At 36.7% G+C, this 22,085-nt stretch overlaps 6 protein-coding genes across 7 annotated transcripts; 4 read left to right on the forward strand and 2 right to left on the reverse strand.

Moving 5' to 3' along the window:
- Positions 1-23: 23 nt before the first annotated feature.
- LOC112714523 (cyanidin 3-O-galactoside 2''-O-xylosyltransferase FGGT1-like) lies at positions 24-1,734 on the reverse strand. Its single transcript, XM_025766138.3, has one exon. The coding sequence runs from the start codon at positions 1,613-1,615 to the stop codon at positions 239-241; it is 1,377 nt and encodes a 458-aa protein (XP_025621923.1). The 5' UTR covers positions 1,616-1,734; the 3' UTR covers positions 24-238.
- A 240-nt stretch (positions 1,735-1,974) lies between these two features.
- LOC112714522 (uncharacterized) lies at positions 1,975-7,009 on the reverse strand. Of its 2 annotated transcripts, none has more exons than XM_025766137.3 (8): positions 6,095-7,009; positions 5,458-5,661; positions 4,816-5,307; positions 3,927-4,037; positions 3,624-3,812; positions 2,735-2,944; positions 2,362-2,482; positions 1,975-2,280 (listed from the first exon to the last, which is right to left on the reverse strand). In XM_025766137.3, the coding sequence occupies exons 1-8, from the start codon at positions 6,503-6,505 to the stop codon at positions 2,168-2,170; spliced, it is 1,851 nt and encodes a 616-aa protein (XP_025621922.1). In that variant the 5' UTR covers positions 6,506-7,009; the 3' UTR covers positions 1,975-2,167. The 2 variants fall into 2 exon arrangements, with proteins under 2 accessions (XP_025621922.1, XP_072060512.1); XM_072204411.1 differs by having other exon boundaries at positions 4,816-5,256; positions 6,095-6,612.
- A 216-nt stretch (positions 7,010-7,225) lies between these two features.
- On the forward strand, positions 7,226-9,288 carry LOC112714525 (DNA repair RAD52-like protein 2, chloroplastic). Its single transcript, XM_025766140.2, has 4 exons — positions 7,226-7,629; positions 7,900-7,937; positions 8,028-8,119; positions 8,961-9,288. The coding sequence occupies exons 1-4, from the start codon at positions 7,226-7,228 to the stop codon at positions 9,111-9,113; spliced, it is 687 nt and encodes a 228-aa protein (XP_025621925.1). The 3' UTR covers positions 9,114-9,288.
- A 78-nt stretch (positions 9,289-9,366) lies between these two features.
- Positions 9,367-11,421, forward strand: LOC112714524 (trans-resveratrol di-O-methyltransferase). The gene is made up of 2 exons (XM_025766139.3): positions 9,367-10,848; positions 10,938-11,421. The coding sequence occupies exons 1-2, from the start codon at positions 10,066-10,068 to the stop codon at positions 11,238-11,240; spliced, it is 1,086 nt and encodes a 361-aa protein (XP_025621924.1). The 5' UTR covers positions 9,367-10,065; the 3' UTR covers positions 11,241-11,421.
- Positions 11,422-15,184: 3,763 nt separating this feature from the next.
- Positions 15,185-15,502, forward strand: LOC140175943 (uncharacterized mitochondrial protein AtMg00860-like). The gene has a single exon (XM_072205714.1). It carries the CDS (start codon positions 15,185-15,187, stop codon positions 15,500-15,502), a length of 318 nt encoding a protein of 105 aa, XP_072061815.1.
- Positions 15,503-19,577: 4,075 nt separating this feature from the next.
- Positions 19,578-20,641, forward strand: LOC112714528 (uncharacterized). Its single transcript, XM_025766143.3, has 2 exons — positions 19,578-19,885; positions 20,012-20,641. The coding sequence occupies exons 1-2, from the start codon at positions 19,718-19,720 to the stop codon at positions 20,546-20,548; spliced, it is 705 nt and encodes a 234-aa protein (XP_025621928.1). The 5' UTR covers positions 19,578-19,717; the 3' UTR covers positions 20,549-20,641.
- The last annotated feature ends 1,444 nt before the right edge of the window (positions 20,642-22,085 follow it).

The following is a 22,085-nucleotide window of genomic DNA, read 5'->3' on the forward strand; positions in this document are numbered from 1 at the left end:
CGCTATATCCAATAATTGGGATATGAGATATGTAGAATGTTATGATATTTATGGCACGGGATAAAATTCTTAACAGAAGAATCTGATTTTAGTCTACTATCTAGTATCTAGTCATATTCAACTTACACCCCAAAGAATCACATTCATTTTTGTGATTACCCATTATATGTATTCCCAGCTCATATGTAAATGCTATTTATTCATCTAGTGGCTTTCAATATTTTTAATAATGTCTAAATCAAGACTTGAGCAGACTATGCAGCTTCTGAACCAAATCATCCAAGTAATAGTTTTCGAGCCCCTTGCTGAGTAGGAACTCCCTCCATTTGCCATGGTTCTTTCTCACAACTTGTCCCACTTCATTATTAGTGTCCATTACAGTTATCACAGCCTTGCACACAGCTTGCCTAGTAAATAGTCCATCATCTGCACTTTTCTTAACCTCTACTCCTACTTTCAATTCTTCACTCATTATTCTTGCATTAATAAATTGATCTCCTGCGTGAGGGAGCAGTACCATTTGGCACTCATTTACCATGGCCTCTGTTAATGATCCAGAACCACAATGAGTTACGAAACAACCCACGGATGGGTGGTGCAAGATCAATTGCTGTTGAACCCAATCTCCATAAACCACCCCTCTTCCTTTTGTTCTCTCAATAAATCCTTCAGGCAAAGCTGACTTCACTGTTTCTGCTCCGGTCGGGGGTCTTAAGGCAGCTAGAAAAGGCATTCCTGTTAGTTCAAAACCCCATAACAGTTCCTCAAATAGGTAGCTACTCAAAATGCATTCACTTCCAAAAGCGCAGAAAATCACTGTTTTCGGTTTGAAACTTCCTAGCCAAGTCACCCATTTTTCTTCTAAATTGGATATTGGTGGGTATGGCAAAACTGGTCCTGCCATAAACACCTGCTTTCTCATTTGCCTTTCAAGATAATCACAATAAGGACCATCCATTTCTCTGCAAGTTTTGAAAATGACAGCATCACAGCTGGTGAAAGATATAATTTGGCGCTCCATAAATGAAATGCCTTTGCCGTGACTCTTTATAGTGATAGCAGCTACATCCCTTGCTTCATAAGGTTGTAGCCGCATGGCTGATGCAGGAAAGCTTGGTGGAGGGTGTAATAAATCAGTTTCTGTTAGTGACTTTTCATGGAGTTTTCTTTCTGGGCTTATAACATATCCTACAACGGCAGGGCTAGTTGTGCAGTAATTGACAGCCTTAATGCCTAACTGGGATGCCAATGCAGGTAACCAATATGTGAAATCAAAGAATACCATATGGGGTCTAAGCTCTCTGAGAAAATTTTCAATGGCAGGCTCCGTGAGGTCCATTGCTGCCATGAGAAGGGAATACAATGAAAAAGGAAGGTCTGCAGTTGTTTCAGACCCAGGAGGGAGGCCATCGACATCTGGTATGGTTATCGGAATGAAGGAGATGAGATCTGGGTAGAGATTGAAATGTTCCAATTTGGGTATGGTATTTCTAGGCATTAGAAATGAAATCCTGTTGCCTCTCTCAGCAAGTTTGTTGGATATGTGAAGGTATGATGTAAGATGGCCTAAGGCAAACCATGGATACACTGCAACATGAAACGAAGTGGTGCCCATTGTTGCCAGAAGGAATCGAGGCCAAGAATGTGATACTTCTGCCAAGTTATGTAGAATAGAGATCAAAGAGTGTGGACTAAATTGAAAGAGAGAAAGTGATATTAGAATATGGCTTCATGCTCTTCTCATTCTAAAAATTGCCAACGGTTTAGAGAGTCATGTAGTTCGTGAGTGCTATCTCCCGGCAATTCTATAATCAGGTAGGAGTGCTTTCTACTTTATACTTTCTTCATATTGATTCTCGTTCCCTTGACAGAATTCTATTCTTAAGGATATACTTAATTATTAAAAAGAAACTCTTTCATACTGCCCCATTGAATAAGTATATGTTTGATCAAATGAGGTAACAATACAAGAAGTCAACTTTAAATCTACTCACTTCAAATTTATAAACAGAACGTGTTGGTCAATAACATCAATACTTTTCAAACAATAGGGCAAAGCTGGGGAAGGACGTTTTCAACTTCTCACAAAATCTATTGAATAAAATTGTGCATCATTGCTGTTTATAAGTAAAACCAGCATATTAGGAAGTATTGCTATTAATATTAATCACCGAAATGGCCTAGCTACAGCAAAATAAGCATCCGGATTCACTGACATTAACAACTCTACAACGAAAACATTTCTTGGAAGGGAGAACTTGAGACCTCGTTCAATAATACCTGCTTGAAAAAATCCATGTGAAAGAGTTAGCACATTTGGTAAGCCTTCTAATTGTGTTCTAAAAAGCAACTAGAACTTACTCGGTGAAAACTTTTTCCCTCCGTATAGCTCCCTCGTTAGAGGATTAGCAGCCCATCGAAAGACGGCCACCCGACTTAAAGGTTGAAAACCAATTACGCTTCCGTCGCTAGAGAAAACCACCTGATTTTCAAGCAATTGCAAGGTCAAGGACAGAATCAAATGTACTATTAAGAGTTTCCAGATACCATTGTCGTGCATCCGGACCAGGTTGATAAACACAGATCAAACATGACGCGTCACATGAATGCAGTTTTTACCCCGCATTATGGAGGCTCATGAAATTGAAGTTCTCATGACAAGTCAGCTGTTAACTTTAAAGATGCACCAAAGAGAAGGCAAGGTTATTTAGAATATTCTGAGGATCTGGAGTACCTGGTAACTATCAATGTCCTCCATGGACTCTACTACATCTGCATCTAAGTTATCTAGAGTGGTATCGAGAGTAGCATCGCCTTCACCTCTTCTCAAGTAGGGCGGCAATTTTCCAATATAGACGCCAATACCATCTTCCTTCCTAATGTCACCGGACCACCCAAGAGCATCCTTTACCTTTTCAACAGCTAATGTGCAAAAATCTTCCAACTATCCATGCAAATATAGCCAACAAAAAGAAGCACTTTTCAGACAGAAGTTAAAGGTATGGAAACACGAAAACAAACAATACAGATATGCTAGCACGAACACAAGAAAACAGCCATGGAACATGATGTGGCTGAGGAAGAATTACAAAGGGTAAAAATATGCAGATTAAAAGCTAAAGCTTATGACATATTTTTTTTATTTGTAAATATTCACCACTGATGCAACTTTTGTTTATTTAAAAAAAAAAAACAGTAAGGTAAGGCCATTCCATTTCGACAAAATACCTACCCCCAAGTTCTATAGCTTTGGATCTGCTAACCAGATCATGATTTTCCTACCCCCAAAGGTAAGTTCCTCACATATAACCTTTGCACCAGTCACTGTCACAGTATAGCAAGCAAACTCAACAATGACAAGAAAGTGGCAGAATTCAGACAGTTCAATGCTAGACTTGTTGATTCTAGTACCATTTAATATGACAAGCCTTTTTCTAATACCATTCTAATAGCATTCATTGTTGTTTGCAGATAGCAAGAAAATTGAGTTTATAAATTGAAATGAACAAGAAAATGAAATCTGCATTCCCAAACAACACATAAATTGAGCATATAAATTGTTTCTGAATATTTTCTACATAATAAGCAAATCATAGAAGGGGGGGAAAGAATAAACTGCGTACCTTTGTTGCATCCGAACTGCCATGCATTACAACATTGATTTCAGATGATGGCAGAGATCTATGATCTACAAGGTGTTTCTTTTCCTTGAACAAATGAGGCAAACATAATTGACCCAGAGCAGTGACTGCAAAAAGAAATATACCACTTGCAAGGGAGACTGACAACAGTTTTGATAAAGACAAGCCCCCCTACCAATTAAAATGATAAAAAAAACAGGTAAGTGCTACCTCAGTGGAGTCATATGAAGGAAATATAAGATGAAAATATTACTCTTCAAGCAACAGAAACAGACACTTGACTACCTTCTTATTAGACACACTGGCAACATTGGCTGCCACACTACAGGATAATTGCTTATCAACTAATGAATAAGGATCCACATAATACATATCTAGCACTTCTGCCAATCGAACCTGCAATATTGTGAAATTTGGAGCAAAATGAACATCAATTGTATACATGATATTGATAACATAGTTGTCACATAATTTCAGGTAAGCCTATGCAGCAATATGTTCAATAATCAATAATTAAAATCATGTATATATATAAACATAAAGCCATCATAATTGAAGTTAACAAACAGCCATACACATTATCATTGGGTTAAGAGCCTGATCTGTTTAGAAAGTTGTCTGTAACTCTCCAGGTTGTTTCTCAGCCTCACCCTCAGTCTTCATTAATATTTTATCAACCCTTAGTCCCTTACACTTTGCACGTTTTTGTTAGTTTGCTTTCCTGATCATCTTTTTTCTTCCTGACTGGGTTTGCACTATAATATTTTTAACCAGAAAATTTAGAGGAAGTCATAATTGTGTTTTAATGGTTTTGCATGAATTATTTAACACAAAAGAAAAATATTACTTTTCTTTGGTCAAGTTAATCACTGATTAGTGTGCTCAATTGCCCCTTCTTATGTAGTAAAGTAAGAGTATCATTTGACACTTTAGCAACTAGAAGCAATGAGGCCACCCAATACTCATGAACAAGAACATTGACCCCCAGTGTCTTACCATGTTCTCTTCCTAATATTTATTTAACATAAAACTGAGAACAAAAAAATAAATTTCACCATTAAAACTCCAAAAGGCATTCAATGCAAAAGGTAAAACAGAAAATTGAGAACAAAAAAATTAATTCCACCGCCAAAACTCCAAAAGGCATTCAATGCAAAAGGTAAAGATAAAGTACCATTTGAGAGTGGGTCAAAAGAGCTTCCCACCTATTATCTGCAGACTTCTTCCAGCCATGAATTTTTGCATCTCCCATTATATTGGCATCAATCTCTAACCGATATGTAGGTACATACTCGCTTGCCCAAGCACCGAAATGAGAACCGCCAATTTTTTCTAATTTCTCGTAAAACGATGGCTTCCACCAGCGATGCATTGATTTTGTTTTCAAAGGCTTATCACTATCCTTCATTAAATTATATTTATCCAAAAGACTCCTGGCATTTTCAACTATCTCATCTTCAAATAATTTGTACAAGAAGACCGAAGAATCATTTGATTGTATCCTTTTAGACTTCTTAAACCAGCGAAAGAAACTGCTTCTATTACCACCATTTAGATTATTTAGAAATTCTTGTTGAGTGTTTTGAAGAGCAGCAATGCAAACAGCTTCTGCAAGCTTGGAGATAAGAGATTCATCAGATGAGCCAAGGGCAAAAGATGCAGAAACCTGCTTATATGAAATGCATAAAAACAACTGAATGTATCAGTATCAGGGCCACCTGCAGGACAGACATTTTAATATGCCATTACAATTTACAAAAAATAATGGAGAAAATAAAATCTCATTTTCAAAAGAAAGTAAAGGTAAGCAACATACCTCTCTCGGGGCTTCAAGATCCCCCATGTTCCGTTCTTCTCCTGGTTCAAAGACAATCAGCTCAAAGTTCCAAAGCTGCTGCAGAACCACTTGCCTAAAGGTCATAGCAAGTATATCTCTGGATGCATTGCTAGAAAAAATATCTCTCGAGATAGTCTTCTTGAGCTTAGCCGCCTTTTCTTTAACTTTCTTAGCAGGTAAGAACTGTCAAGACAAACAGGCTTTAAAGATCTAAACCTCAAATTGCATTTCTATAAGTTTCATCTAGAAATTAGCAACATACTTAACACCAAAATGGTTCCAAAACAGACCACCAAAGGCATCCTAAAATTCCAGTCAGACCTAGTGCATGGTTCAATATACACAAATGCAATACATAAACACTCCTTTAATATGTTAATATCATTGTTCCATCAATACAAAGCATACCATGTTTTCAGCTCCAACACTTTCACTTTACCAAGCAACTTAGATACAAGAAAAACATTAACTATTAAGCAATGAAACCTATATAGTTACATTTTTCAGTGGAATTTGAGCATTTTGTTGAACATAACCACACCCCAAAAATATAATACTCATTGTTGTTGCTATTAACAGAGTTTCGTTTAAACAAGGGAAATTGAATTGAACTAACCAATCGGGTAGAGACAGTGCTTCTCTCTCCGGAAGGACCAGGATTCATGGTTTCGACGACCATGGCATCCATGTCGGCGTTGACATGCTCGTCGGCGACTTCGCCGCCGTCAGCGGCGGCCGCAGTTAAGGCCTGGTTGAAATCGACGGTTCCAAGGAGGGTGAGCTGGGCGAGGTCATTCTCATAGGTCCTGAGGCAGGGGAGGTCGTTGCCGTCATAGTCGGCAATGGCTTCAAGCAATTCTTGCTCAGTGTGGAAAATGCCGTTGGAAGAAGAAGAAGAACAGGTGATGGCAAAGTTGGAGTCTTTGGTGGTTGTGTTGGCGAGGTGCAGTGTTGTTGGAGAGAATTTGGTGCTTGGGAGAAGGGGAACAAGAGGGGTGAACAGTGAGGTGCTTGCCACTGTAGCCATTTCTGACACAATTGAGGTTTCTTTCGGTGTTTCCCAACGTTAACCAAAACGAAGGCTACCTTTTTTTTTGTGTTCTTAAACGAAGCCTACTTTGGATTGGGCCAAACATAACGTTTGGGCCATATAAGTCTAACTTGTTGGGCTTTTATTGAAAGTTTTATATTTTTATCAAAAAAAGGACTGAATGGACATTTTCCAAGTTCCAACTTCCGCAGTTGCGCAGATACGAACCTCCGTTCACCGTTCGCCAACTTCCAAATTATATTATTACTTAAATAAACTTTAATTATAAGTTTCGGTAAGACAGTTGGTTTTAAATTATTTCAATAAGACTCAAATATAATAAAAATGAAAAATTACATTTTTATTTTCATGGGGTACACATCCTAAATTCCAAATTAAACAACCATGTTTTCTAACAAAAAGAATTGTGTTAGCAAAACAAATGAGAATTTTGCTCTATGAAAACGAAACTAGTCAACGGGACGGCGTTCCACGAAAGGAGTAACTCCGTTTAGAATATTAACGTTGTTAATAACAATAATAATAAAGAGCATTAAAATGACGTTGTTACGGGAGGAATAATTAACTAGAATTAATTGTGTAATTAGTTGATGGGCGTCTACTTTTACCTCTACCTACACACTGCAAGAAAGTCAATATAGTTTCCCCTTCTTCAAAATCAATCTCAAATCAAATCTGGGAGAGAGAGACGCAATCATGGGTTTCGCCATCACCCCCACCACTAATGCAATCCCTGCCTGTTCATCATCATCATTCAACGCCGTTAACAGAACCACAACCCCTAATTCCGCTTCAGTTACACTAACAGATCGCTGGAGGACGAGAATCAAGAGGACTGCATTGCCCCTTGTGGTGTGCGCCGTCGAACGGAGCAACACCAACGGCAGCAACAGCAGCAGCAGCAGCAGCAGTGACGGCGGCGGAAAGACCAAGAAAGGAGGAGGTGTCCCTAATTCGAACTACGTTGTTCCCCTGGAAACCACGTTCCCTCTCACGAACTCGCTGGCTCGCCCTCTCGCCGAGATTCTCAGAGACCTCAACAAGAGAATCCCGGAGAATATCGTCAAACCTCACGATCGCGATCCAACGCTAATCCCGTGGTAGGTGAACCTACTTCCCTACCTAATCTTCCTTTTTTTTCTATTATTACTATTAATAAGAAGATTAGAGCATCATTAAAATTTATTATTTTTAATTAGCAGTTAGTTATTAATATTTAAAAGGACGGGTTAAAAGTAAGTATATAGATTACTGGAAAGAATCTTATTGATGATTAAAGGTGATGGCAAAAAACAAATTCTGTTTGTCTTTGAGTATTTGTTATTAATATTTTTATCTAATTAATTTAACTTGTGCTATCTCTTTGCAAGGTATCATGCTAATAGGATGTTAAGCTTCTATGCTCCAGGTTTCTTCATGTTTTTGCAAACTCAGTAATTTGATCTCTCTAATCAAAATGTAAACTTTTAAAGTTAACTCACTCATGTTTACATTGCAGGATGGTGTGGCGAGATACGTGATGTCATATTCTCTGACAATGGCAGTGTTACTGTGGTTTATCGCGTTACTGTGAGAGGATCTGATGGAGAGGTGGGTTGATTCTTCCATTATCTACTCTTTTTTTTTTTTAAATTCTGTTAATAGCTATTCATGTTTTCTTTTTATAATGTTTAGGGATTTAGTAACCTCTAAGCTTGTTGTATGTTGTTTAATTTGTCTCAATTTTCCATTAAGGTTGCTACTTGCTGGTGGCAAGTTGCAACAGGATCCGGGATTATGAGATACTGTTGTTCATTAGGAATGAAGAGATCAGAGATGAGTACCCTTGAACAAAGAATGCACTGTACAATGCTATGAGTCATAATAGCAAAAGGAATTGCCATAGTGCTAAGTGTGTGGAATCAATAATCTTGTGCATGTCTTTGTGATTTCACTCACTTCGTCTTAGTTCTGTTACTTTATGGATTGAGGGGTTCAGAATATGTCTGATCATGTTTTTATTATACTTTTCAAGCCCCTATTAGGGTATAGGTTATTTTCTAGAAGAATGTATATCTGTAGAAATGAACAGCTTAATAATGTAAAATTGTAAATGGCTATGTTATTTATCAGGTTAACAGGTTGCTGGTTATGCTATTTAGTTTATCAGGTTAAGATTGTACTAGCAAAAAGATACTACTCCTTTATATTACAAACATTTCATACATTTAGAGTGTAATTTGGAGCCTATCTGTTATTGTCCTTCCGAAGTAAAAAGCAAGGTCTTTTGATCAGTATTTAGTGTAGCTGCCTTGTTTTGAATGCATCTGTGTAGGCAGTCTCTTTACCTGATATAAAATTTGAGTATTTCCCTTCTACATTAGCTGTGCATTTGGTAACATCTTCTATAGTGTCTAAGCTGCATTCAATTTCTGTTTATAAACAATAACAGGCACATCGTGAGGCAACTGGGACAGTGTCACCAAGTGATGGCCACATTGGCGATGCAGTTGCAGCAGCTGAGGAAATTGCTTTCTGCAAAGCTTGCGCCCGGTTTGGTCTTGGCCTGTATTTGTATCACGAAGATCAACTAGCCAGTATTTAACACACTAAATATATATGTTTTGGTTTATATATATATTGTAGTGCTGGTTTCTTTGAATTGTTGTCAATAGAAGTAGCCAATAAATGCATGTAAGGTATTCTGGAAAACTAATTCAAGATATTTGCTTTGTAAAGACTTTTGAAAGCTGGTATTAAGGCAATTTTCTTCATTGATATGTTATTTGTGGTTCATGTTTCCTAAGTTAGGTTAACCTTAACTTGATTCATACAGACCATTACCTGAGTGGCTGAGTGTGCAAAATTTGTCTAAACTTCTAATGCTACTCTATTTCTCGTTCTCCTCTCAAAAGATCTGACATTAAGTTTTAATTGATCTTGACTTGGTTTGTCACTGTTCTATTCCTCTTGTCACATCTTTCCTCTTTCACCGAACAAGCCCAGCACATTCTCAAATCTCTGTAAAACCTTGAATATGAGACGCCCAAAAAGGTGCGGTAGCCCATCACTGAAAAGAAAAAGATCTCCATACACACTAGGGAGAATGCTCAAATGCTCAATGCTGCCCTGTCCCCCCAAAAAAAAAAAAAAAAAAACCTCAATGCTGACAAAACCAACTCACTGTTGGTGATACCATATTGCTGTATTATAATAATGATTGATGTCATGTCCTCTCTCTGCAATCAACTACCGAAGCACAAAAGTCATCTCTATCCACTTGCAAGTTGCATCCGAAGCCAAAATGTCATATCAATTAAGAGTGAGTCCAAGTCAAGAAGAGGGGGCCAAAAATAATAGGGGAAAATAAAGGGAAAAAGAACTACTGGTCAACTATGCAACTAACCCAATAGAACTTTAGATTTTACTATTTTATAAGACTTCACATGATTCATCAAATAGCATAAATTAACCACTTCTGACCTCCTTAGAACATCTCAGTAGTGGTTTCGTTTGTCAAAACAAGAAAGGACCATTGATCATAAGCAAAAGAAAGCATGGAGATGAAACAAATGCAGAGTGCTGAAGAGTTGTTTCAAGCTCAATCCCATTTATACAGCTATACATACCATTTCATTGGGTCTATGTGCCTCAAAAGTGCAGTTCATTTGGGAATACCAGACATAATCCACAAGCATGGTCAACCCATTACACTTAATGAGTTGGTCTTGGCACTTCAAATTGACCCTAACAAATCCGGATATGTGTATAGGCTCATGCGGTTCTTGGTGCATTCTGGATTCTTTGTTACAACCAAGATTGATGGTGGAAAAGAAGAAGAAGAAGAAGAAATAATGGGGTATGATCTTACACCTTCCTCAAGGCTCCTCCTCAAAGACACTGTCCCAACTCTCTCTCCTTTTGTTCAAGCAATGTTTCATCCTGCTATACTTCACCCTCCTGAGTTCTTGGCAGAATGGTTCCACACAAATGAACCTACACCCTTTCACACTGCACATGGCAAAAGCTTTTGGGACTATTTAAGCCAAAACCAAGAGTTTAATGGCCTCTTCAATGAAGCAATGATCAGTGATTCTGGAATGATGAATTTGGTGATCAAAGATTGCAAGCCTGTTTTTGAGGGGATGAGTTTATTGGTTGATGTTGGCGGCGGAAAAGGCGCCGTGGCTAGGTTGCTTTCTGAATCTCTGCCTCATTTGCAATGCATAGTACTTGATCTTCCACACGTTGTTGAAAATTCACAAGATTGCAATAACTTGAAATTTGTTGGAGGTGACATGTTTCAATCTATTCCTTCAGCTGATGCAATTCTTCTTAAGGTATGCAAAAATCAAAATTCAAATTGTTCATCTTTTGTATGATTAATATTTCTTTTTTAGCTAAAGTATGATTAATATTCATGTCGCAGTTAGTTTTGCATGCTTATAGTGATGAAGATTGCATTAAGGTACTGAAGAAGTGTAGAGAAGCTATTTCAAGCAAAGGTAAGGAAGGGAAAGTAATAATCATAGACATAGTGATCAATGAGAAGAATGATAAGCGTGAATTGACAGAATCAAAGCTCCTCTTTGATCTGCTAATGATGAGTGTGGTCACTGGAAAAGAGAGGGAAGAAAAAGAATGGAAGAAGCTCTTCTTGGAAGCTGGATTCAGTCACTACAAGATAACACCCATATTTGGTATGAGGTCACTCATTGAAGTTTATCCTTGAATAATAAAAGGCAGAGATATTGATCTATACATTGCTTTATTTTGTTAGGAGTTAAATCTTAGTCATATTTCTGTTAACGATCAATGCCTCTGCTTTAGAACAAGCATACAATAGCAGTTTATATTGGGAGCCTGTTGTAATAACATTAAACAAACTTATAATAAGCTTCAAAGTTCAAACAGCCTGTGTTTTTGTGCAACAACCTTGTGCATATATATAGTTCCTTCTTTTTGTCTTCAATTATCTTCATTGTATTCCTATATAATTAAATGCGAGGTATCTTAGCTCCAATATACCACTTTGTTTGAGTGGACGACTACTTAAGAAAATAAAGGGAGTACAATTGTATACTTAATATTAATGGTATATAATGGCACAAAGTTTTGTAATTGTCACTACAATAAAAATATTTTTTGAGTTTTACTGCATCTTTAACATTAAATGATTTTTACCTATTCAAATATTTTGAACAAGAGTAATATTAGTATATTACATTATCAACAAAAAAAAAAATTTTTTATTAATATTTAGTCAGCTATATAAATTTTAATATTATAAAAAAATAAGTTTAATTATTATGTTCGTCTTATAGTTTTACTAACTTTGCAATTAGGTCTTTATACTTTTTTTTTCTTTTCAATTGGGTCTATACATTTTTTTAATTTTATAATTAGGTCCTATCTATTGTAAAAAATGTTAGAGTTAGTTGAATATTTTTTTCGCAAATTGAAGGTGTTCAGAATTAAAAATACACCTAGATCTTTGATCACATATATTTTGGGAGAAAGATTCTGTTAATTTTAACCTTTTTAATATGAAAAAGACTAATTAATAAATTAAAAGCAGTATAAGAATCCAATTGAAAAGAAAAAAATATAGAGACCTAATTAAAATTTAGTAAAACTATAAGGACTAATAGAATAATTAAAACAAAAAAATATGGACCCAAAATATTAGCGAAGTGTCACGGTAAATTTTAGAAGGTTAGATTTCACGGTGTTTGTATAGTTTTTTGGAGTGTTTGAGAATGTTCTAGATGGTTCCAGAACGTTCTAGAATGTCTTAGAAGGTCCTGGAATACCCTAAAAGGTTTTAGAAGACTCTGGAAGGACATAGAGTAATCTAGAAGAGTCTTGATGTATATAGAAGTATAAAAAGTAGTATGGAATAATCTATAAGTATTTAGAAAGTTATGGTAGGATAGATATTTGTAATGAAGGTTCTGGATGATTAATCTGAACCGTTGATTAGATTTAATCCTAACCATCCATTAAGGAGGTAGATGGCTATAAATAGGAGGTGAGAGTTAGAGTTTAAGTGTGTGAATCATTTGTAACAAATACTTGAGTAATAAAGTGTTCTTTTCACCAAAGCTTCATTTCATTTGTGTTCTCTTATGTTCGTAGCTTTCTTGCTAAATAGAGGGTTAGGCAGACTTGGTCTTAACTCAAGAAGTTGAGTAAGTCCGAGTGCCAGCATGATAGCGTTGGAGTGTGTCCAAAGTCGTGACAATTCAGTATCAAAGCAAGGTTCAAGAGAGAGCACAAGTGGTTTGTGGGTATGGCTTCTAGTGTAACCATAGAGCATATTGAATCTCAAAGGGGAAAGAATGCTATTCCTTCTCAATGGGGAGGCAAGAAGGCCCGTTCTTCAAGTGAGCCTAGAGGTAAGGACTATAACTTCTTAGAAGAGAGAGTTTCTATGTTGGAGAATATTCTATCCTCTGTGGATGAGCGCTTCCAAAGGATAGAACATGATAAGGAAACCCTCAAGACTCACGTGTTGGGAGAACTAGATGCTTTCAAAGAAAGCATGCTCCAAATCGAAGAAAATCTTGAGAATTTCTTGAAGCTATTTGAGGAAGTTTGAGTTTTGTTCGAAGAAGCAAAATCTTGAGCAACCATTATAAGGAAGACGACAAAGATTGATCTCCCTAAGCCAAAGGAGTTCAAGGACGTGAGGGATGCTCGAGAGGTGGAGAACTTCCTATGGCAAAGAGAGAGGTACTTCGAAGGTCAAGGGGTGGTCGAAGAAGCAATAAAGGTACACACTGCAGTTCTCTACCTTTCTGATAATGCTACTTTGTGGTAGAGGAGAAAATGCGTAGATATAGAGAAGGGTACTTGCAATATAGCCACATGGAAAGATTTCAAAAGGGAGTTGAAAAGACAATTCTTCCCTGAGAATGTGGTTTATGAAGCAAGGAAGAAGTTGAGGGAGTTAAAGCACAAGAGTACGATTAACGATTACGTAAGGGAGTTCACTACTCTTACGCTTCAAATCCCCAACTTAGTATCAGAGGATGCATTGTTCTTCTTTATTGATGGATTCCAACCTTAGGCAAAACAAGAACTACAAAGAAGGAATGTTAAGGATGCCGATGAGGCCATCGTGGTGGCCGAATCACTTACTGAGTATCATAGGGGAGACTCTAAACCCAAGTCTTCCTCCAAGCCTAGTTCTATTAAAGGTGTGGGAGACAAGGAAAAGAGTTTCTCAACCAAGAAAGAAGAAAAATACTCTTCAAAGAAAGAGTACGAGGAAAAGAAGAAGGCTTTTGTGCCCAAAGGATGATGCTTCGTGTGTAAGGGACCACACCAAATGAAGGACTGTCCTAAGCTAGGGACTCTGGCATCTATTACCGAGGAACGAGAGACTCAAACTCAAGTAACTGAGTGTGTTGGATATATCCAACTCATGAATGCTGTGAAAGGCAAAGAAGCAGGCATCACAAAAAAGAAAGGCTTGATGTACGTCAAAGCCTTTATCAATGAAAAACATATCATGGCTATGATCGACACTGGTGCTACACACAATTTCATCACGTCTGATGGAGCAAAGAGGCTTGGGTTGAAGATCACCAAAAAGAATGGTTGGTTCAAAATCCGTGAATACCAAGGGTGAACCCTTTAAGGGAGTAACAAAAGGGGTTGAGATGACTCTTGGTTCTTAGAAGGGCCTTGTGGATTTCTTAGTAGCACCCATGCACGATTTTAAAATAATCATCAGACTTGATTTGTAAAGGAATACAAATATAATACCTATGCTATACTACGACATAGTATGTGTCATAGAGAAAGGGTCTCCATGCATGGTCCCTACGGTCTCTAAAGCTGGAGGACTACACATGCTTTCTGCTATGCAACTCAAGAAAGGGTTCAAGGGGAGTCAACATCTGAAAGAGAAGACGTTCCTCCTGAAATCAAAGAAGTCTTTGAAGAAAATAAGGATGTGATTCCTCTCGAGTTGCCAAAAACAACTACCACCTAGGAGAAAGGTGGACCACAAGATTGAATTGGAGTCAGAAGTAAAGTCGCCTGTCTCAACACCTTATAGGATGGCACCGCCAGAACTTGAGGAGATGAAGAAGTAACTCAAGAATTTGCTAGATGCTGGGTTCATCCGACCATCAAAGGCACCTTATAGTGCACCAGTCTTGCTCCAAAAGAAGCATGAGCGTTCGTTGAGACTATGTATCGACTATCGAGCACTTAACAAGGTAACCATCAAGAACAAATACCATATTTCTTTGATAGCCAATTTGTTTGATCAACTTGGTAAAGACAAGTGGTTTTCAAAACTGGATTTGAGGTCAGGATATCACCAAATAAGGATTGCTGATGGTGATGAGTCTAAGATCACGTGTGTCACAAGATATGGATCGTATGAGTGGTTGGTGATGCCTTTTGGCTTGACCAATGCTCCTGCGACCTTCTATACCTTGATGAACGAGATCTTTCAACCTTACCTTGATTGGTTTGCAGTGGTATACTTGGATGATATTGTTGTCTATAGCAATACTTTGGAGAAACATGTAGAATACTTACGAACCGTGTTTTAAGATCTTGCGAGAGAATAACCTATATGTGAAGAAAGAAAACTGTTCCTTTGCAAGGGACGAAGTCCACTTCTTGGGACACATCATTAAAGATGGAACTCTCTGCATGGATCAAGGAAAGGTGAAGACTATCAAAGAGTGGGAGCCGCCAAACAAGGTATCTGAATTAAGGTCATTCCTTGGGTTGGCTAATTACTATCAGAGGTTTATCAAAGAATACTCCACTAAGGCTGCACCATTAACTGATCTTCTAAAAAAGAATCACTCTTGGGAATGGTCAAAGGAGTGTCAAAAGGCCTTCGATGAGTTGAAAGCTACTATCACAGAAGGACCAGTACTAGCACTACTCGAGTACTCAAAAGTGTTTGAAGTCCACACTGATGCTTCTAACTATGCTATTGGAGGGGTTCTGATGCAAGAATGACACCCTATTGCCTTTGAGAGTCACAAGTTGAATGATACAAAGAGGCGATATACACTGTTCAAGAGAAGGAGATGACCGCGGTAGTGCATTGTCTGAGAACTTGGCATCACTACTTGCTTTGTTCACACTTCATCGGCAAGACAAACAACGTGGCTACAAGCTACTTCCAAACTTAGAAGAAGCTAAGCTCCAAACAATCTAGGTGGCAAGATTTCTTAGCTAAGTTTGATTTCAAATTTGAATACAAGTCAGGCAAGACTAATGTGGTAGCAGATGCGCTGAGTCACAAGGCTGAGTTGGCAGCCATTTCTATGGTCGAAGGAGATATTGTGCATATCATCAAATAAGGGTTGCATCATGATCCATTATCCAAGAAATTGATGGAGGTTGCTAGAGAAGGTAAGACCAAAAGATTTTGGCTAGAAGACGACCTTCTCTACACCAAAGGGAGAAGACTATATGTCCCTAAGTGGAAAAATCTAAGAAGAAAGCTAGTAAAGGAATGCCACGACACCAAATGGGCTGGTCATCAAGGCCAATGAAGAACCTTGACACTTATTGAATCTTCCTATTATTGGCTTCAAATGAGAGATGAAGTGGAGAATTATGTGAATACTTGTCTTGTGTTCCAACAAGATAAGATTGAAAACAAAACATCAAATGGATTGTTGGAACCTCTGCCTCCATTAGAGCGATCGTGGAAAAGTGTCTTTCTAGATTTCATCTCTGCTTTACCGAAGTTTGAGGGGTTTGGATCTATTCTCGTGGTAGTGGATCGATTTTTTAAGTATGCTACTTTTATACCTACCCTTACTTACTACATTGTAGAAGAAGCAGCACGACTATTCTTCAAGAATGTGGTGAAGTACTAGGGATTGCCTAAGAGCATCATTAGTGATCGAGATCCACGCTTCATAGGACGACTATGGACAGAGCTATTCAAACTCCTTGGGTCGGAGCTTCATTTCTCAACAAGCTTCCATCTTCAAATCGATGGACAGACTGAGAGAGTAAATGCCTTACTTGAGTGTTACTTGAGGCATTTCGTAAGCGCTAATAAGAAGGATTGGACAAAACTTATAGACATTGCTTAGTTTTCATACAATCTGCAAAGGAGTGAGTCTACAGGAAAGAGTCTGTTCAAGATTGTGACAGGACAACAGCCGCTTACACCTCACTCTCTTTCTTCCTCTTACTTAGGGAAGAGCCCAGGAGCTTATCATATGATTAAGTCATGAAAAGAACAAGCTGATGTCAGTCGTTCTTACCTCGACAAAGCTGCAAAGAGGATGAAGAAATGGACATATAAGAAGATGAGGCATGCAAGCTATCAAGTGGGAGACAATGTAATGATTAAACTTCTTCCACAATAATTCAAAACCTTTCGCAAGGTTCATAAGGGCTTAATCCGCAAATACGAAGGGTCATTTGAGATCATTGGACGTGTTGGGGAGGTTGCTTACAAAGTACAACTCCCTCTCTCTATGAAGATCCACCCGGTTTTCCATGTGAGTATGCTTAAACCATATCATAAAGACCAAGATGAACCGAGTAGAGGTGACTCGAGTAATGCTTAGCCTGTGGTGATTAGATCCTTTGATAAAGAAATCGAAGAGATCTTAACTAATCGCATCGTGCGACGAAGAGGAGTACCACCAAGTATCCAATACTTGATCAAGTGGAAATGACTCCCGATAACCGAAACTAGCTGGGAAGCTCGTGAAGATCTGTGACAATTCCAAGAACACCTAGAGCGCTATCATGAATAGAACGCGACGAGGACATCTATGCATTAGGTGGGAGAGAATGTCACGATAAATTTTAGAAGATTAGATTTAACAATGTTTGTATAATTTTCTGGAGTGCTTGAGAATGTTCTAGATGGTTTTGAAATGTTCTAGAATGTCCTAAAAGGACCCGGAATACCCTAGAAGGTTCTAGAAGACTCTGGAAGGACATAGAGTAATATAGAAGAGTCTTGATGTATATAGAAGTATAAAAAGTAGTATAGAATAATTTAGAAGTATTTAGAAAGTTATGGTAGGATAGATATTTGTAATGAAGGTTTATGATGATTAATCTGAACCCTTGATTAGATTTAATCCTAACCATCCATTAAGGAGGTGAATGGCTATAAATAGGAGGTGAGAGTTAGAGTTAGAGTTTGAGTGTATGAGCCATGTGTGAGTAATTTGTAATAAGCACTTGAGTAATAAAGTCTTCTTTTCACCAAAACTTCATTTCTCTTGGGTTCTCTTGTGTTCTTAGCTTTCTTTCTAAATATTGAGAGTTAGGCTAACTTGGTCTTTAACTCAAGAAGTTGAGTAAGTCCGAGTGCCGGCACGGTAGCATTGGAGTATGTCTAAGGCCGTGACATAAGGATAATATTAATAAAAAATAGAGTAAAAAACAAATAGGTCCCTGACCTTTTTAAATGCGGACATTTTCGTCTCTCAAGATTGAAAAATATATTTAAATCCCTCACCTTATAAAACGCGTGACAATTATACCCCTCCATCGAATCGGGACTCAAAACGGTAACGGAGAATGCTGACCTGGATGCGTGGACTGAACTGTCTGTTTTGGTTATTAATGATGTGGATGGAGAACAAATTGTTAATGGACAAATTGGTCTTTTTGTATACTCCGTGGAGGACCATATGGCGGTGCTACCACCGCTTCCAATGAACCACCCTCGTCGTATCACTGGCAACAGCAACTTGAAAACGACACCCCGCCTGCTACTTTGGAGATCCATTCTCAACTATGAGAGATCTTTTCCTTCACCAACTCCACATGCCTCCTACTTCTTCCTCCTCTTACTTTGAAGAACCACCGCTACCGCTGCCGTCGCCGTCACCTATCTTGCCTGCTCCATGTTATAACAGTTATGGTGGTGCACCCCTTCAACATAACATGAGATCTTCCTCCTCTTCTTCTTCTTCCTCTTCTTCTTCAATTAGCTGCAACAACATATTCTCGAACATGATTCAGATCTCTCCCATCCCTAATAACACTTTTTCTTATTGTTTCTCTTCGTCTTCTTCAAAATTAGCCATCTCTTTCTCTTCTCCTTCTATGCTCTTAAATGTTAACACCATGTCAATGCAACATCAATTTCCTCCAACAAGCAAGATTGCCATCTTCTAGACACCGCTTCTGCACTTCAAATCTTGTCTCCGCGCAATTCCGCTCTTAAGCACTGGTACGCTTCTTTGTTCTTCTTCTTGTTGATGATGGCGCCATGAATTTTGTGAAGCTAAAAAGGAAAAAAACCTTATGAATGGCATACAAATTAATTAATTATTATTATTATTATCCTAAAACAAATTGTTATGGCGTTGTTTTGAAGTATAAGGACCAATTTGTTTCCCATCCACATCATCAACCAAAATGGACAGTTCAGTCTCCACCCCTCTAGATCAGCATTTTTCGTTTCCGTTTTGAGTCCCAATTCAATGGAGGGGTATAATTGTCACGTATTTTTATAAGGTGACGGATTTAAATGTATTTTTCAATATTAAGAAACGAAAATATCCGCGTCTAAAAAGGTCAGAGACTTATTTATCTTTTATTCTAAAAAAAATTAGTCCTTAACATTTCTCTTTGAACAATTAATATATACTAACATACCGAAAACGGCAAAAAAATTTATTAGCAGTAATTCAAAATTAATATTCTAATTACTTAATTAACTTTATGAATAATTAAGAATCAATTTATCCATAGTTAAGAGTCAATATGACAACATCACATTTGTTGTACCTTAGTTAGAATGGTCTTTTTAAGGAACGTATTCATTTGACAAATACTAAATTTTAGCAAAAGAAAAAATGACTTCATAAAATTTTGCCTTTAGAATACAAGCAAGTGCATCTTCTTTCTGCCCATTTTTTCTTATCCCACCTTTAAAGCAACTTATTAATTAATAATATTGTTTTTATCTGCAATCATGAATAATACTAACTATTCTTAATAAAATACATAAGATTAGCAAGTTGAATTAGTTATCATATTATTAAATGTGATTGGTCTTTGATGGATCAAATTGAATGCCAATGTCTTAATGCTAAAGATGACCAAGCATTCCACCTAATAGCTAGTTTATTTGATACAATTTATATACAAATGAAGGGTAATGATAGTATTAAAACCCACTCAATATCCATCAGTCCTCACAATTAGGGACTCCTAGGAAGGAATTGAAGCAACAAAATGATGTTCCACAAGGAGTACCTAGACTTGATTTTGGTCCCATTGGGATTGCTCATCATGTTTTCCTATCACATCTTTCTCCTTTACAGATATCTAAATCTGCCTCACACTACAGCCATGGGGTTTGAGAACAATGACAAGAAGATTTGGGTTGATAGAATCATGCAGGCAAGTTAATTAACATGATTTTGATTCAAATTTGAATACCCTTTTGATTTCTATATCTAATAAAATAAAACTAGTTGATAAACATCTCTACCAATGCATAAAGTTATATACTTTATTAATGTCTAGGTTGAGCCAGACAAAAGGGATGTCAGCACAGCTTTGTCTGTTCTTCAGAGCAACACAACAGCAGCTACATTCTTAGCCTCTGTCTCGTTGACACTATGTTCTCTCATTGGAGCATGGATTGCTAATAGTTCCAACATCTTCTTCCAAAGTAGGCTAATCTATGGTGACACAAGACCAACCACAATTTCAATCAAGTACATATGCTTGTTGCTATGCTTCCTTCTTGCATTTGCATGCTTTATTCAATCAGCAAGGCACTTTGTTCATGCAAACTATCTCATAAGCACACCGGATTGTCCTGTTCCGGTGAGTAGCGTGGAGATAGCGGTTATAAGAGGCAGTGATTTTTGGTCAGTTGGACTTAGAGCACTTTATTTTGCTCTTGATTTGCTGCTTTGGTTTTTTGGACCAATTCCCATGTTTGCTTGCTCAGTTTCTATGGTCATAATTCTTCATTATCTTGACTCTAATTCAAGGCCATTGCATAATGGTAATAAGCCTCAGTCTCATGTTGCAAAGGGAAGTTATAATTTGTAATGATTTTATGAAGAGATGCTGTGTTCATTATGAAATTCAGAAAGTAAGAGTTATAAAATAATACTAATAAATTGATAAGCACTTTTATGTTTAGTGATTTATATAGTATTTAAATTCATGGTGGAATGAATTCAAAAATTATTATTTAACTAAGCATGTTTGAATAATTTAAGAGTAGAATAGATAATTTAAATTGTCATAAAGAAAAAATGTTAGTGGAAGATATGATTTTATGCATAAAGTATATTTTATTCTTTAATTATAAATTAAATTTTTATATATAGATAGTGTAAAACGTTTGACATAGTCATGCAGTGTAAAGTATTTGATACAGTCGTACAATCACAATTGTTCTCTTGGATAACCATTTGCGCAGTTAAGGTAAAAAATAGTTATTTTTACTAATGTGATGTTATGTAATTAAATGCACGTATAAAACGATTTTACACTGATAATATATCAAAATTAAATTCTTAATTTATTAGAACATAAAGTAGAAGCAAGAATATGCTGTAATGGATGCTACAAGATGAGTTGGCAGTTGGCGTGCCAAATTAGATGGTCCAATAAAGAATAGCAAGCAACATTTTTCTTGCAAGCAAGGCTCTGTTCTAGACTTCTATAATAAATAAGTCAAGTGGATATAAAACCCTGAACGCATTAATTTGCTTTAGCCACAAGCTAAGTGTATGTGTGTGCGAAGGTTCTTTGGAATTGAATTAGAAATGCTAAAATGATACAAAGTATACAGATCATTGTCCTTTTTTCGTATGTTCAACATTTAATATTTGTATTATAAGGAGAATTTTCTTATTCTTAGCGCATTGTAAAGTTGGAATTAAGATTGATAATGGATAGAATATGGTAGAATTTGGACTCTATCCTAATTTTATTTGCGAATTGAAAGTTTTTTTGAAGTTCTATCATATCCTACCTGTAGGTTGAGAATTTTTCAATCCTAATCCAATCTGCATCCTAAAATTTTAAACCCTACTCTACTTGACCCTACGCACAAAAAAATAAAAAATTTTTAAGTAAATATAAAATTCAACCATTCTAAATATCATACATATTAATAAAATAAAAAATAAAAAACTAAGTTCAAATTAAAATTAAAAACAATAAAATTTTAAAGAAATTTAACATAAAATTACAAATAATATGATCATCAACTAGTTTAGTAGTTATTTTAAATTTTTATAAGAAAAAAATTATATTATTGTAAGTTCAACATTCACTTTTTTCATTACATACATAACTTTTATATATATATATATATATATATATATATATATATATATATATTATATAATATATTAGAAGGTGCGAGTAAAGTAGGTTAGAACGTATACCTTACCCTATTAGTAGGAAACTCGCACCCACCCAATCCTAAATGGAATGTGTCAATATATATAGTTTTAAGGTCAAAAATAGGTATAGAAATGCTTTTTATTTATGATCAATATAATTTTGTATTTAGGGGGAATACGAATAATGATGATGATAGTACTAATAATTCATTCATGGAGTTTAGGGG

Source organism: Arachis hypogaea, chromosome 10, assembly GCF_003086295.3.
Source record: "Arachis hypogaea cultivar Tifrunner chromosome 10, arahy.Tifrunner.gnm2.J5K5, whole genome shotgun sequence".
NCBI lineage: Eukaryota > Viridiplantae > Streptophyta > Magnoliopsida > Fabales > Fabaceae > Arachis > Arachis hypogaea.